The sequence below is a fragment of the Acanthisitta chloris genome, unplaced genomic scaffold (assembly GCF_000695815.1).
Source record: "Acanthisitta chloris isolate BGI_N310 unplaced genomic scaffold, ASM69581v1 scaffold18378, whole genome shotgun sequence".
Classification (NCBI taxonomy): Eukaryota; Metazoa; Chordata; class Aves; order Passeriformes; family Acanthisittidae; genus Acanthisitta; species Acanthisitta chloris.
In genome coordinates, this window is record NW_008685572.1 from 68,940 (window position 1) to 86,875 (window position 17,936).

The window sequence follows — 17,936 nt, forward strand, 5'->3', positions numbered from 1 at the left end:
CTCCACCCCTTCCCATCATCATTATTCTAACATTTTTTATCCTTTATGAGGAAACATGTCAAATCTACAAGTTTCCACTCATTCCTTCACAATGTGGTTGCAAGTGACAAAATGCTTCAAGCGAGATTCAGATTTAGTAATTTTTTTGCATTACCCTGTAAGGTCTATGTGCTTTGCACATGGACAGTCACAGTGTGACACAAACACTATGTCATGCAATCCCTTACTAAGACATTAACCTAACTGAAATACAATTTAAATACAGGAATACATTATTCTGAGATGGTTTTGAAATAATTACAGAAAAAACATATTTCCATACCTAGTAACAAGCAAGTCGGTAACAAAATTCACAGACTAGACCCACACTATTACCTCTGTATCTGAAAGTCTCTGCTGGACATGTTTTGTTCTGTTAATCAGCTGTTCCTCCATTTCAATATCACTGCCTCCACTCTGGTGGGTGTCACTGTTGTCACTGCTTTGAGGGCTTGCTGCTGGTGACCCTAGTTCAAAACCACATTTCCCAGTTACTCTGTGATAGATATGAACAGGAATGTAACAGCATGACATAAATCTGCCTGAAATGTTGAACCCAAGAGCATTCGTCCAGCAAACAGGGATATAACTCAAACAATCCATGTACCTAAACACTAAAAATGTTTTAGAACACTGTGCATTGTACTACAAATTTGTATTTTGATGTCTCTTCTTGCCAGTTATACAAATTTCCAAGAGTCTATACAAAATACAATTTTCATTTGCGCATAAAAATGTAAGTTAAAATTCTTAATAGTGCTTCTATTCAACAGCTGTAGGAAAGCACTGTAGTATCAAAAGAATCAGACTGTGGTGTACTTCTAAAACTATACTTACAAGGTGAAGGGGCTGCTCTTCTGAGCTCCTCTTCTTCTGAAGGAAAAAAGCAGGATGGAAAAATAAGTGACTAAAAATCTCGTAGTCAGCATATAGTTGTCCATGATTCATAAAAATCAGCAGTAGGAAAAGAAAGGAAAACTACAGGAAAATGGCCTGGCAGCACCTTTAGTGGTGACTGTGGGGAAATACACAGTCAAGGAAAAAAACCAACCAGAAATAGCATGTAATAGCAAAAACTAGGGAAAAATTAGATCAAATTGGTAAGATTTTATGTAGTTATGTAAGTTACAGATGTGCAGTAGAGTAAGAATAGTTAACGGATGAGTTATGGATCATCTTCTGAATTAAAAAAAGAAAAAAGAAAAATACAGACTACTTTAGCTCTACAACAAGACTGGATCTGAAACAGAAATCTTTCCAAAACGCACTCACAAAGTTTTACTGCTTTCATCTTTATCCTCAATTTCTGCTTCAAAAGAATGCCAGCATGACTCTTCTAAAAAGTACTTAAAGGAAAAAGTTCTATGCATCCTTTTTGTCCAAAATCAACAAGGAGACTAGGAAAATTCAAAATTTAACTCCCATACCTCCTGGAAAACTACATACCTTTTTTGTTTCCCATAGGCAGATTGGTGCTAAGTAAAGATGCAAAGGAGCTTTGTTTTGACAACTGCGCCTTAGCCGCTAGTGCATTATTCCAGAGGGCTTTTATCAGCATGGATGCCAAATACAAGGTCTGAAAACAAACCCAGAAAACAGTGCCATTAGGCAGTAGGTTTGGTAGACAAAGACCCACTAATTAATCTTTCCATATGCCAATACTACAGTTCACCAACATAAACTCATCAAAATAAACTAACGCATTAACACTGTTGTGTGAAACACTTTGTAACTTCAGACAGGAAATTAAAATCTTCCATCAGTGGTTCTGCAATCTTCAAAAATCTCTAAAGATTATAATTCAAAAGCCAACAAAGGCATAATTGAAGAAACATGACAACTTTACTCATCCAGTTTGCCCTGTCTGCATTAGTGAACATTCCTTTTACTGCAGTCCTTCAGAAAGACAAATTCACAATGGTTGTTTAACATAATTACTTTCCTCATTACAGTGATTTTGTTCTCCTTGTCTTTACCTGTTCAGTGTGAGCACTTGGATGAAGAGTTGAGACTAGGTTAAGAAGGTGTCTAAGTGGGACAGGGTCCAAGTTTTTGATCAAAGAAGGAAACAAATCGTGGATGTAACGACTGCAATGCTTCAGCTGCAAAGTACAAACGGAGAGTGTAACAGGAACAGCAAAATAAACAACTGACACTGTAAAGCCTACAATGTTTACTGAAATTAAATGTAACGGTATTTTAGTTCTAAGAATTTGCTGAAAAGAAAAACTGGAAGTTTACTTTGTATTTGCAGTTCAATGTAACTTCTAAAACATTAGTGTATATGCCAAATCCTGAGGGAAACAGCACTTGCAAAGATTACCTTATTAGCAGTGATAAACACAAATAAAGACATTACACACCAATATGAGACTCAGACTGTGTGAGAATTATAAAGAATTCCTTTGTCTTTCCAGTAATGGATGTTATATGTGACAACTGCTTAACTAACTACTCTATTTACACATTAAAGTGACAGTGCTCCTGGATGTTTTTGGTTAAATGCTGCTTTCCATAGTCACTTAAAAGGGTTTCATTATGTCTGTAAGGATGTTGATATTAAAAAATAAAATAATGCTTACAGGAAGCTTCTGGAAAAAACACATTCTAAATGTTGGTCATCACATATGCACCTCAAAAGATTTTTTTTTCATGCCTGATTTATTTTGTTTTGCCTTCCTGACATGTAAAATATCCATGTCAGCAATTTATAGGCTGCAGGCCATCTTCAAACTGGAATGAAATTATGTGGGTTCTATACAAGGATGCATTTAAACACCTTGATGTAACTGTTTCAACTCAGGGAAGATAAATTTTTGTTCAAAGGTTAAGTTTACAAAGTGGACAATACACTCCTTTAGGCCTTCTATTCTTTTAGTCTAAAGGTGTCAGCCTTCTAAATAACATTAGAAGTTTAAACCTTTGACAGGGAATAATCAGGACACAATTTATTCTGATATCAAATATATAAGTTGAAAATATCAGTCTGTCAAAATAAATATGTGAACTGTAAAAGAATTATCAAATTTAGGTAATTATATTTAAAGTGTCATAAAATATATTAAAAAACCCAGAGGTCTAACACTAGTGTCAGTCTATGTGTGAACACATGAAGGAAGGGAAAACACTGCCTTAAAAACAGAAGTATAAGTAATTATTAATTACTCTGATACAGAAAATTGTTAAGAGTCTATTAGAGCAACTGCTGTTTTAATGAGCATTTATTAAATTCCAGCTGCACGTTATGATGACACTGGACTACAGAGGCTTCAGAATGTATTGTACAGTACTATTTGACAAATTACAAAGAAATATTGAACACGTTAAAAAAACCTCTTCAGATTCTCACTTGTATAAAAACATGTTCCCTAGACCTGTTAAAAAAAAATTCAAATTGCCTATTGTATTCAAATCCCCTAAACAAGTGTCACAACCTAAATCAAAAAGCAATCAATCCAATCCAAGTAGCACACACATAAATCTTTCTGAAGGCAAAAAGCCTATCAGAGGCTCCAGGTTTAGCAAGCAAAAAATAAAATTTCAATGCCTTCTACAGATTTTAACACAGTACAGTAGCATAGCTGTAAACTTCACTGCCACAATTTTCACCTGATTGTTCCCACCAGGAGGAACAGAAATGGAAGCTACAAGGCAATTTAGCACAATAGTAAAAATATTACAACTACCCTACAATCTTCATAGTGAAAGCACAATGTCCTTGCTATACATCTTCAATTTTTTCCTATATAAAACTAGCCTAGGTGAATTTTTGCATCTAATAAAAAAGCAGTAACTGTGGCAGTTACCTAACTTGAAATACTGGACAGCAAAACACCCATGACAGCCAAAAAAAAAGCAAGAAATTCAACTTCAAGAATATAAACCAGCATCAACTTGATATTTTCTATTTCTTTTTTAATCATTCCTGCAGTTATAAAAAGGTTAGACATACCTGTGCTGCAGCCCAAATACAGTCTATATGTTGAGTACTAAGTCTTCCTTCAGCTGCAAGAAAATTCAGAATCACTTGGCACTGTTTGATGATCTGCAAAATGAGAACATATTGAGAAAAGGTTTACTAAAACAGTAAAAGTTACTCCTTCATGTTTATACTAAAAACAATAATCGTTTGAAACAAACCTCAATATGTAAATTTGGTCCAAAAATGTGCTCAACTACATTGTTGCTGATCAGCCAGTCTGCAAGCTCTTTTGCAATTGACCTAAAGATGACAAAGAGTAGAAACAAGTAAAATGATCTGCTTGTAATATGTACACTGTGCTCTTCCCTAATTAATATCTATAGTTGGAGTGAGTGTATGAAAACCTTCTTGAACACAAACCATACTCAATGTTCATTCATCCAGGTAGAAACAGATAATTTTTGAAATTTTTTTTTTCCTTTAGCTGGAAGACTAATGTCAAATATCAACATGTCTCACTCATCCCTCTGGATCATTAGCAAACAGGTATCCAACAACTCTACCCATTTCATTATTTAACAGAGCTCAACAGATCATGTGCAACCACTTCCTCACAGGTAAGATTTTGACACTGCTATTTAATGCAAGTTTATCATGAAATTCCAGAACTGCTGAAATGCAGCTAAAGATGGGAGTGACAAATTATTTTTTAAAGAAAACCATTTAGATATTTTTAGATTCTCTTGCATAAACAGTAACTCACAGAGCTTTAAAAGCTATGTTATATATGGTCATACTTACACACATGTAGCACACAGATACTTTAAAATTCTCAGTTTGCTTCATTCATAACAATAGGGAATTTTACTCACTGCCAATCCATAAGCAAACATTCAAACTGGATAAGGAAACTGAGTTTTTCAAAACAAAAGCTGAACTTCCAGAAAGAACTGCCCTGTCTGGAAACTAGAGCATAAGCTCCTTTTTATTCCCTCGTTTCAAGCAAATGTTTGTTTACCCAGATTTTGGCACCAGAAGCAATTAGAGGACATGACAGTATTTCAGCCTTTGGTTGAAATGGCTCTGGAATAAAAGCACTCTGTTTCCCAAGGAGGCGAGGATGGGAGAGAGGGAGGGGGTGTCTTAGACGACTTCAGGACAAGTTATTTTTATCACTGCTATCCCTGTCACATTTATGGTCACTATTAAAATCCAGAATTGCCAATCTTTATCATCCATAAAGAAGAAAACGAAACTCTTTAGGTAAAAAGAGATTGCCTTCCTAGGATTTCCAAACAGGATTCACTACTCAAAGGCATGCTGCCAATTGGTTTGAATTGTCTGATCCTGATGGATGAACTCAAGGAGCAAAGTTCCTATTACTCTACACCAATTCTATACTGTCCTATTCTAATTCCAAGACATGGGGAACCAAATATACTTGCATTGTTCAAAAAGGAAACGTCCCCTAACATTTAAGTACTGACTGGTTTGCAATGTACGACAATTTGCCAACAGCATCACTTAACAGCTTAGCAACAAATTAGTTCTCGCACTGTAAAGCCAGTTTGACAGGGATCTGCTCAAAAAGGGATTGAAAAAAATAATCTAGATCTGCTCCAGGAATTCAAGGTCTACTTCACTTCCTACAGCCTCATTTCAAAACCAACCCAAAACCCAACTACCCCCAACACCCTGTGCTGGTCTGGGCTGAAGTGGAGCTAACTTCCTTGACAGTGACTAGTATGGGGCTATGTTTTGGATTTGTGCTGAACATGGAATTGATAATGCAGAAATGCTTTTGTTGTTGCTGAGCAGAGCTTACACAGAGCCAAGGCCTTTACTGCGTTCCGTACTGCCAGGCTGGCAAGGAAGTTGGAGATGCATGGGAGATTGGGAGGAGACACGGTTGGGACAGGAGACCCAAAGTGACCAAAGGGATATTCCATGCCATACGACACTGTGCTCAGTATATAAGGTGGGAGGAAGGGGGGACACCTGGAGCGATGGCGTTTGTCTTCCCAAGGAACCGTTATGCGTGATGGGCCCTGCTCTCCTGGAGATGGCTGAACACCTCCTGTCTGTGGGAAGCAGTGAATTGATTTCTTGTCTTGCTTCGCTTGTGTGTGCAGCTTTTGCTTTCTCTATTAACCTGTCTTTATCTCAACCCATGAGCTTTTCTAGCTTTTACCCTTCTGATTCTCTCCCCCATCCCGTTGGTGGGGGAGTGTGTGAGCAGCTGCGCAGTTCTTGGCTGCTGCCTGGGGTTAAACTACAACACACCCCAAACCAAACTTTACCGCATGCACATTACAGCCTCATTCAGGGCTTGGATTTCTGTCTAACAAAATCTGAAGAAAGGACTTTTCACTTAAGAGCTGTGATTTTGCAGACAAGCACCAGTGACCACAGTGGCATTGCACATGCAGCTCAAGAGGCTATAGCTCTGTTCATGTTCATTGTGTCAGACAGTAGACTTAGTATTACCGATTCATCTTAAGTCACAAGTGCCCAACTCATACACTGAAAGCTGAATGCAGCCTGCAAAAGAGTTCCTTGAACTTACAGCCTATTCACCCCCAGCTCCTCCTTCTCATAGCCTTATATTCCCCTTGCTGAGAGCAGAAGTGCTCTTGCTACATGACCAAAATATAAGCAGGAAGCCTCACAGTTTGTGTTTTGCATGAATAAAAAGGCAGACAGAGTGGATACACACCCACTAGATGCAGGAGATCTGAATGACTGCACTTCTGGTTATGAAATGTGAAAAAAAATCATTTCATGTGGTTCTCTGCAAGAGGCAAAATCCTCAACACCTAAGTCAGAAGACGCTGGAGGTAGTTTCGTGCCAGGATCACTTATTTTCTTCTTGGATCTGAATTTTTAAACCCGTAGCTTTCAGAAGAAATCCCAGATAAACACTGCTGGACTCACTAGGTGATGTTGGTATGAAAAGACACACTCCCCATGGTATCTTTCTATCCAAATACTTTTACTTGTGGCAGAATGTCCACTAGGCATTGTATCCACTCATATGCTGCTCCAAAGGAAAGAACAAAAACTCTCTTCCAAGTGTGTGTTCCTTGAAATTTTATTAAATTACTATGGCAGTTCTCTGGTCTCTAATCTACAGCATTTTTCTTCTGGAATATAATGAATTATTCTTTTGAAGGAACGCCTTCTTTAATAGATGCATTCTCAGTGGTAACAGACTCTCTATCCTATTGGTAAGCTCAACTGTGATAAAATGACATCTCAGACTTCTGAAGGTAAACATTCATTTGATATGGATTTGTTGAGGATGCCCAAAAACAAGAGGATCCTTGTGAAAGGCAGAATGAAGCCTTTGTGTTTCCCAGAGAGAATTGTTAGTCCAAGAAAGTTTGGCTGAGGCCACACCAATCACTACATATCATTGGAAAATGATCGAGTTATTACTAGTACAAAGAATTTTGTTCACTAAGGAATATATTTATGACAGCAGATTCACCAAAAAAAGCCAATTTCAGTGTAAATGAAGGATGTCTGGCTTCTTTCCTGAGCACTTCCATTTTAGGAAAGGTTTTCCTGAAAAATTTTCCTCTTTCATATTGAAGGAAACCTCTTTCCTACTTCTCTCATGAGAGAGAAAAGCAAGCGTTATGACCGAAGTATAGATGTGCTTTTCCCTCTCACATGAAAGTACAAGGGATGGTTGTACAAATTAGATCTCTAATTAGATATTACATGTTTACAAATTAGATATCTAAGTCATACAGACCTCTGTAGTAAGAAGGATTGCGTTGGGAGTAACATATTAGCTACTTTTCATGGATTTAATAACTGGAGAGCAAGAGGTAGTAATTTAAAGAACTTCATACTCTCTGTGGGTCTGTGTTGGGAGGGAAGAGAAAAGGTAATGGTAGCAGCTACTCTAGTTTACTTGTCTCTGAATCTCTCTCACACTGGACATCTATCCAACATTTCCGGCAGGGTAATCTCTAGACTTCAATTTCCTGTTAGATTCTTTTATTTAAAGTCACTGATAGTTCATGTCCATCAAAAATAACTGTTTTACTTCCAAGAAATTCAATTCAAGCACTTTGACATTAGTTTCCTCAGTCATTCCATGAAGGAAAAGAGTGGACACTGGGCAATTTGTGATATAACCTGATGTTTGGGAACTGCATTTATGAAAGGCAAGTACCAGATCTTGAATTTTGTTCATTATTATAAATAAAACTATGCCTAAGGAAACTACAGTTTATACCTTTTCCTGGTAGGCCAAAGAATGCCCCTATAAGAGAGCTGGGTTAAAGTCCTAGACACATGTTAATCTAAGGCTGTGGTGCAATACTTGGTAGCCACATGATGACCCAGATCCAGGAGCAAATCCCACAACAGAGTAATCCCCACAAAAGAAAACCTTATTTATTCAACCAGTCAATTCCCAACACAATTGCCCACACAGCTATGAAAACACACCAGCTCAGAGCTGGATGAAGTACAACAGTGAGTCCCCAATGTCACTGAAAAACAGAACGTAACGCCTTAAAAGAAAAAATGTAACAACATAACTAGCAGCTTGCAAAGAAAGAACACTAACATTCCTGACAAAATCACTGAAATAGTATCTACAACACAACAACAGATGTGAAGCACTGAGCTCAACTGTTTAGGAGCAAAACGCACATGCAAGAACACATTTTTGTTTCTGAGCACACATATTCCTATTTGATGCTCTGTAGGCTCCAAAACCTCCACTCTGACATCAGCTGGAGTATTTGTTAAACTACTGTATGGGCCACTAGATAGAAGTAGAGAGCCGAGTGAAAAAATTCACTTTTGTTCAGGGAAAACGGGAAAAGATCCCTAAAACAGGCAACAGATAGAGGGGAAGTGGTGTATCAGTGATGCTGCCAGAAACTCAGCTGGTGAGCTGAGACAAATTTGGAAAGAGTTAACATCAGGTAAGAAACTGCAGTGAGGGGGAAAAAGCAGTTGAGTATGTCAGTAAAAAAGGAAAATGAGAGGAAAAAAAGGAGAAGAAACCTTTTCTTCAGTCCAGATGTTTCTGCTCATGGGTGAAAGGCATTTTGGACACCTGAAATGATTCTACCTATAGGAAGTTTTTTAAGTGACAGCAATCACATTTTTAAAATGAGATGGGAGGTCCTCTCACCATCAACCTGAAACCCAAATATATGGCTGCCACCAAGTGAAGAGCAAAACAAAATCTCTCAAGGAAATAACAACACTTCTTCCTCTTGTGGTCCAAATAGCATAAAAAAATTAATCTTTCTGGACATTCTTCACTAATTAACATCAGCAAAATAGTTTCAGGAATAGTGATTCCTATTCAAAGACCAGAAGACTCTTCTGTTCAGTCTCATTATTTTTAGCTTCAGTAGATTTCATGCTCTTCAGTACCTCAGATTGCAAAGAATTTGATTCTATCTTAAGAGCCAGGAATAGCTAAATGAAAAGGACATCTCTGAGGGATGCTATGAAGTTGAGTCGCTGAGACATTGCACACATCTGGACAGTACATGCACTCGGTCGCCACAGACCCTCAGCCCTAGAGAAGACAGCAAAGGAAACTAAATCTAAGAAGACAAACAAATACCTACAGCTAGAAAACAGATTCCTCTGCTTTGCTTTCTGCTGCTTTCAAGTGCAATTTGGGAAATCCAGTATTTACACAGAAGATGCTTCAGCTTGTCTTACCATGGAAAAATTTGCAATGATGCAGATAAAGGTGGGAAGGGGCTGCTGCAATATATCTGCTAAAAAATCCTGATGGTAATTCCAAACAATAGGGAAGAGCTAGGACTAACTGAAAGCTCTTTTTGGAAAAAAGACACCTCCCAAAACCCACCTTAGCAAGATACAGAAGGAGAAATCCCAAAGGTTGACAGTTCCAAACGCATCTGGAAAAGTCAAAATATATAATGGGGATGACCAGACACACTGCAAAACATCTTCCTTGGATAAATCTGCAGAGGCTACAAAGGTACAAAATAAATCTTTAGACTTCCTTTCTCCGCGGAGGAAAAAAAAAACAGGGATGAAAAGCTTTCCTTTTGCTGCTCATTCAATCACTGCCAACTCCCTAAGTGCCTTTTCATCCAAAAATTTCTCATGAGCAGAGTCTGTAATGAGAGGGAAGCTTTGTGCTGAACAAACTGTACAAGTGAGATTTTCTCCATCCTTCTGCACCAGCCTTTTCTGATTATTTGGCTCGAAGACATCAGTGATTCCAAAAGATAATTGAAGATGAGCAGCAACACTTGACACTGATTTGTAACCAACTTTTCAGGTAAACCCCTAGAATGACTGGAATTCAGATGTATTTTTTAAAAAAATCACATAATACAAAAGTAGAAAAGAAGGTTTTCTGTTCCTGCTGCATTCCTTTCAAATGACAGGCTGTTTACAGATGCCCTTGCCAAGAAAGTAATATCCCAAAGGAGAATTTGACAATTTCCTTCAGCTTAAACTCTGATGTTCTTGCACCGTAGATCTGCTCTTCTGCAGGGAGACTGAAGTACCCTTCTCTTTCTCCAAGGTGATAACTTCTTTACATTTGACACAGAAAATCAAACAGCTTTTTGTTAGGTTTAACTGGTGGAATAACTGTTAATGTCACTAAAATGTTAAATGTCACTACTAGTTAAAACTAGTTTATTCACAATATGTTTCAGCAGATAAACTAACCAATGAACACCTCAGTTTTAGATTTTCAACATGAGGGAAGGAGAACTGCATAAACCTGAGGTTTGTCAGTCCCAGTGTAACAACAAATCATCAACTAGCAGTGCAACATTGAGAACAGAACAGCCAACCAAGCCACCTCACATCCCCAATTTGTCATGCTCCTGTAGTACTTACTGTTTATTTTGTATTACCAAGGTATTTCCCTATCTTTATGGAAGCAAAGCTGCCCTAAATTCTGGTTATCTTTTAAATATCAACTTATTGCCACAAATCTGTGGTCTTGACTGCAGTCAGATTTCAGTGAGTGCTAAAATAAACCCACATCTAACAAAACTCCCCAGCCAAAAAGGCAAGCACACTGCTTCTGTAACAGGCTTCTTATTAATGAGGAAAACAGTGTCCAAGGTGAGACAGATATGCCCATGGATATAACCCCCAGACAAACATAAAGAGTGCATCACCCCCCAAGAGAAATATAAGAAATATATCACAAGTAAAATCCTAGAATATACATATTTTGCCTGTTATTTCACAAAAACAGCTATTTCAACTACCTAAATACATACTTTTGTCTAAATTCTAGACAGTTCTAACATTAAGTTTAGAGCTGCTACAAAAATCAGTACACTTCCTCACTGGAATAAAATCCCAATGGTGACTCTTCTCAAAGGTTTATGGGAGTTCCCTTGAAAATTGTTCAACACACCTGCATTACACAAATAAGGACTTTGAAGAAAAAAATAACAGCATTGCCTCACAACTCAATGGAAAACTACTAACAGGACTGGGAGCCAGTGATGGCCAGGCAAACCTTTCTAAAATAACCCAGAAAAATGAGAAGATGGCAAAAAGACTACTTGCAAATGAATTATCTGGTTCTCATTTATGTATCACAATGGAGAGAATGGCCTGTTATAGATATTTATTATTTCAGTGTCTACATTTTTCTAAAGGCTACCTTACCAGCAAAAAAAAAAAAGCCACAAGTATTTTAAAGTTAACCATAAAAACCCATTTATTAACCCCCTAATAATTTTCTAATAGATGCCTCAGATTATCACTCCTCCCCACTGTGTGTAATCCGTAACAACAACAGAACTGCAATCACAGAGCACGCTTCAAGTATTCAGAATAATGTTCCTACTTACGTTTCTGTGTCTGAAACTAATGACTCATTATTACACACATCATTGAAGGTATGAAGTTGGTTCTATAGTTAGAAAAAGGAAGAAAAACATTAAAATTTTATCTAAATATTTGCCAAGGTACTTTTCTTAATATTTAAAAAAGTATTAGTGATATGACACAAATTTTTATAGTACTTTGTATGTTTTTAAATAAGTTGCTTTGACAAAAATGTGAATTCTTGCAGGTAACAGGGATAATTCTCCTTTTTTGTCAATCTTTCTTTCACTTGAGCACTTAAATGATGTTACAAAACTCTACCCACTCCAGAAATCAAACAAAGTATGCAGCAGTCACTTTATGCAGCTTTTCATGAGAAATCAAATGCTCTGGAAACTGATGTTGTAGCATGAGTCTCACAATTGTTGCAACATCTGCTACAACAGCAAATATTCCTTTTGTCACACTATCAGTGCTGAAAGTCTACAAAACTGGAGAATGAAAGTCACATATTTTCACACCAAAGGTATCTGAACTAATAAAGTCAAGACATTCCAGAGGGGAAAAAAAGCTGTTAAATATTTTGCACCTCTTTTCCACTCTTTTCTTCAGCATCAGCTTTGCACACACTGAGATGGCTCTGTATCCAGTTCTTTACATGTACACAGTATCTTTTTAAGTACTTAAAACCATGCAATAAAACTTATTTGGCTTCTTGTTTTTAAAAAAAAAAAATTAATTAAAAGTCTCAGTAATGTGAATTTTTGAAATTCAAACTGTTGCATAACTTTGTCAGGCTTGAAACAAGTCTGGTGTATACACTCTACAACGTGGGTGATTGCTAATCTGAAGTCTTTACACAAAGATTTCTTTGTGTCTAATCTCAATTTTCAGGAGGAAAAAGGTTTTTGAAGAAACAAAATTGAAAAAATGCACTGAAATTAGTGAGCCACGAGAGCCTGATTACACAATTATTAATAAATCAGTTAATCGATACCTTCACATGAAATGTATTTTAGGAGTGGAAAAACATGTGGAAAGAACTTCGTGAAGAAATTGGAATGACCAATTAGAACTAGGTCAGATAAAGAAGTGGAAGTTCAGCGGCTTTTCTGAAGACTTGAGCCCCAAACAAAAATGTTTCAGAAGGTATCACAGTGACACTGTCACTATCACCCATTTTAAATCCATGGTCACGCACCGATCCAATTCCCATACAAAATACTTATCCAAAGGAATTTTGACAAAGGTATCTTTTTCATATTGGATTTTGAGAACAATTTGTACAATAACTTCATCTGAAGTCTTAGAATTCTGACACAGAATTCTGACACAACAGTGCAAAACAAAGCACACATGGGCCAGCGCGGCACCACCTTCTCCCTCACCTCCGAACAGGTTTTTCACTTGACGTTCTGTTTCCAGGAAATGCAAGAGCTAATAAGACACTTATACAATATTCTACCATCTATGAAACACTGTAAGAATCTAAAGACACCTTGTGCCCAGACACTCAATAAATGCAACACAAACGTGCCAGTTATGAGTATGACAAAGGTATAAAGCAAAAAAGCTGAGCACAAAATGGCTTCTCCCTACCCTTGCCTCCAGAGCCAGGAATTAAAACTTCCCACACAGGAAACCAATGCAGGAAGAATAAATATGCCCTGTTCAAGCTTTGCACTGAATTGCATTTGTATTGACACCAATGCATAGAACCAAATAAAATGGGGCTGAACAACTGAGGACGGGGCAGAGCAGTTCCAAGTGTTCCTTCTCACATACTTTGGTACATGTGTAACTGGAAGGATGGGAAAAGAGAAAGTCCTATTTGTGAGGGAATAGTAGAGAGCAAAGAGGATATTCTGCAGCTGAACCACCTCAACAGATGACTGGGAGATGAAATGAAAGAGAAACAAGGTAACAAGAAATATATAATTTTTCCTTCCTATGATTTGAAGAAGAAAAAATTGTCTCAGTGTTCCAGAGCAGTTTTGGCAAACATTCACATAAAAAAACCCTCCATAACTTATTAGCATACAATAGTCCATTTTTGCAAACTGAAAACTATTTGCTTTAATCTAAAAATACTGTAAAATCTTGCTTCTGGTAATACATGTCTTATTACAAACTCTGACTCTTACAGCAATATTTATCAATCATAATAGGTCAAAACATATAAATACTTAAAATCACACAATTTCACACTCTCTTAAAAGAACTACATGCCTGGAAAAATAAACTAACTGATGCATTCTTATTTTCAGACTTTCTTTTGGCAAGGATACACAAAGACATACATTAGTAGTTGAACAAGGAGAATTGTATAAAACCAAAGAAAAGTACTTAGAGGAATAAAAATCTAATGTAATTGGAACTATGCAAACATTAGAAATTTATTTTAAAATCAACCATACTGAGTGATGAGGTTCAGACTTCTTTAAACTTAGTAGGTTACCTACGTAAATTAAATATTTACTTTGGTTAAAACCCAGCAATAATCTGAGTGGAAGTACTTACAAGTTATTTAAATTGCCGTTTATTAAAACAATTGTAAGTACTGCTTTTTGAAGTCTAGTGAGAAGCAAAATCAAGTTTAAGTAAACTTGTATTTACTGACAGTCAGTGAGGAAGAGAGTCCCTCAGTGACACCATGTAATCAGTTAGAACAGAGAAGGCCAGATGTATGTAGAAAACACAAAACTGAAAAGGCTCAGAAGAATAAAAAAATTCACTGTGACCTCTTGTACATCTGTCTGATTACAAAACACATGTAGGAAGCAATGACAGACAAAGGATGCATAACATATCTTGCTTGGTATCACTTCCATCAGAACTAAAATTTTGGGGTTTATTTTTCTGTTTGCTCCTACATATAATTACCTCATACTTACATAATGAGGTATGTACAACACAAAGCAGCAGCTAATTGCAGGAGAGTCAAGACACTGCTAAGGTAAAAATGAAAACAGATTGAAAGCCTTTCTAAGCAACAAATATAGCCATGTCAAGGGACTTCAGTTCAACACAGCTGTCACAAAACATGGTTATAAGGGTATTGTGTAGCATGTGAACTGTTCAGGAAATGTGATACAGTTCCATATGCTGCAGAACAGCCATCACTTGGACTCAGCTCTCAGTAAACCTTACATTCACAATCAGGACTGTAATTTCCTAAGACTCGTGTCAGAGAATTCTGCTCTTTTCACATATTAACACACCACAAAACCAACTCTGTAACTCTGAAAACACAACAAAAACACTTATTCTAAATATTACGTATATTTTTAAGAAGTTCTTACTGTTATTTGACTCAGCCCAGCCAATCTCATTGTGAGAGTTGGAGACATAAAGTATTTAAAGGCAAGATCAAGACTTTCTTTATCAAAACACAAGGCTGTATCCAATGGTTCTTTGACTGTGCTCCACATTAAATCTGCCATGTTCCGGGCTGCACTCTGCCGCAACTCCTGGTCTGACAGTTTACATAAATACCTAGAAGAAATTACAAATGGGAGACAAAAAAAAGGGTGTAATTCAAACTAGAACATTCCTGGAACACCATCATGATTATAGCAAATACATATTTCCAATAGCTCCAAGAGTACTAAGCCTTAAAACACCACCATTCAAAGTTGGCAACAATGAAAAACAAAACCAGCAAGGAAAAACTGAACTACGCATAATAGTTTTAAAAGTAAATCAACTGCAGAAGAACTTTAAACAGACAAGTTGGTCCTACTGCAGTCATCTCAGATGAGAGGTCATCTAATCATGCAATGAGTCACAAGACAAATGGGAGGCATAAGAAATAATAATTTATAACAACTTACAGAACTTAGTGTAACATTAGTCTTACCTAAGCAAATACAAGACCAAGGCATTGAAAATCTCTACTGAAATGCCTATAAAGAACACTGACACAGCTGAGCATTTCTTCTAAGTTGAATTCCTCACAGAAACATGTTTAGAACCGAGCTTTCCTAAGCTTATTTTGATGCCATTAAAGATAGCACAGTTAAAAGTTACATGCATACAAGGTCAGAATAATTATTTTTCTGCTGTACTTCACTGTTTTGAAGTTTCAACTACATCCAAACTAGATTTAACTACTCAGAAACATGTTAAAAATCCATTTGTTTGACAGCCTAAGCCTGGATCTGTCCTTGGAGACTGGCCAAATAGATGCATGAATCTTTTCAAAAACACAAGAGATATTAAGCTACACTTAACTAGATTTATGCACCATTCCTTCGCATTTACATCATATAAACATCAGTAAATTTTATTTAAAAAGCAAAACTGCAGGCCCTGATTCTTATTTAGATTGAGTCTCTTTTTCACAGCTCTTGTGTAGAGGCCTTCAAATAAACACACTTAAATGATACTTAACACTGTCAAACATAGAAAAGATACTTCAGTGCAAACAATCACAGAGACTGGAAATCAGGAATCACGGATAAGTAACTGGGGGACAAAACAAGGACCATTCCAGGCCAAAGCAGTCAGACCCTTCACTGTTATTAATTGTGAAATTTGTCTTCCCATGTGGAACTCTGGAAATCAGATCCTGGCAGAAAATGCTGCTTCTGTATTCCTATTCTAAACAGGAGCAGTGTAGGAAAGAAAAGGGAATGCTCATTTTAAAAAGTTCAGCAGCAAACCAGACCCAGTGACCTATCTTTAACCTACAGACAGGTGAGAGGAGTTACACTCTGATCCCAACATGCATTGGCCTGTATTACAAAACATAATATGCAGATTTGTCATTCGCAAGTAGTGATCAGAATTTTTGGGTGCTAGACACATCCATTTATGTACTGCCCTAGCAAAAAGGGACATTGTACACCTCCATCCAAACTGCAGCTGTGGCAGAAGAAGTTAAATACTGAGGCATTATTTTGAGAGAGAGGCACTGAATGACAGACCTAGAAGAACAGAGGTCATAATTAAGTTCCCACACCTGGTCACAAAAAAGCAGACAGAAGGATTTCTCAGAGCTGTGGGATTTGAGAGCCACCATCCCTTTAAGTGTTCAAAAAACAGGCAGATGTGGCACTTTGCAACGGCATTTACTGGTGGATATGGCAGTGCTGGGTTAACGGTTGGACTTAATGATCTTACAAGCATTTTCCAAACCTAACAATTCTATGAGTATCAGCAATACTAGATCAATTTTTATCTCCCTTTTTTTACATGCAAACTCCCATCAGCTCTGGTTCCCAGAGCTCTTCCATGTCCATAATGCATATCAAGCCAGACTCAATTGTTTGGTGAAGGATTTCTAAAGATCTCCAAGATGTTGAAATACATCCTATAAATTTTCTCATTTTACAAGGGGTAGATAAAGTGTGCTTGCAAGCACCAGGCTGGTGGGAATGGACACACCTATGTAGACAGTACCAAGGGTGCTTTGGTGGCTTCACCAGATTTCTGGGATTTGGACCTGAAATCTTCCTCACACTACAGACTTTGGTAAAGCAACTATATTAATCTAGTTTATACACAGAACACTTATTTTAATGGGCATAATCAGTATAAACCTCCTTTCATTTATAAAAAGTCACACTACATCCATGTTTTAAATCTGTATGAGACTTCTGTCGGATTTTCTATATATTATATGATAAGCAAGAGTGTGTTTTTAAAAAAACCTGCCACTTATTAATAAATAACTGAAACTACCATGTAGGTGCATTTTAATAGCTACAGAAGTACTTCAACAGTATCAGCTGTTTTGCTATGGCCCTAAAGAAAGGCACAAAGGACAAAGCACTTTTAACTTGCTGCCATACAGCCCAGGGTTTGAACACAACTGGGTTGTTCTAACCTGGCACAGTAAAAAAAAAAAAAAAAAAACCCCAGCAGAAGAGAGCAAACTTCTCTTTAAAAGTATAACTGCAGCTACACCAGAAAATTTATTTATTGGCACTACTACACTGGTCATAAATCAAACATGATCCTATCTTTACTACCAGGATTAAAACCACAGAAACTTGCAAAGTAGACCAAGCCTTCTTTTTTACTGTGGAAAGATGCAGTGGCCTAAACCCACCTATATCGGTAAACTGGCTCCATTTTTCGTCTTTACCAGTATAATATTATTAACAACGAAGTAATTGCCAGTGTTAACTAAAGATTAAGACACATCTTT

At 37.1% G+C, this 17,936-nt stretch overlaps 1 protein-coding gene across 1 annotated transcript in view; it reads right to left on the reverse strand.

The window, feature by feature from the left end:
• Positions 1 to 17,936, reverse strand: part of USP34 (ubiquitin specific peptidase 34) — a gene marked incomplete at its 5' end in the record, with an annotated part of 93,713 nt that overhangs the window by 57,772 nt on the left and 18,005 nt on the right. The window contains 8 exon segments of the mRNA XM_009079820.1: positions 376 to 506; positions 877 to 912; positions 1,486 to 1,615; positions 2,016 to 2,141; positions 3,992 to 4,084; positions 4,180 to 4,261; positions 11,806 to 11,867; positions 15,085 to 15,277. Of these exon segments, the coding sequence (XP_009078068.1) occupies positions 376 to 506; positions 877 to 912; positions 1,486 to 1,615; positions 2,016 to 2,141; positions 3,992 to 4,084; positions 4,180 to 4,261; positions 11,806 to 11,867; positions 15,085 to 15,277 (853 nt within the window).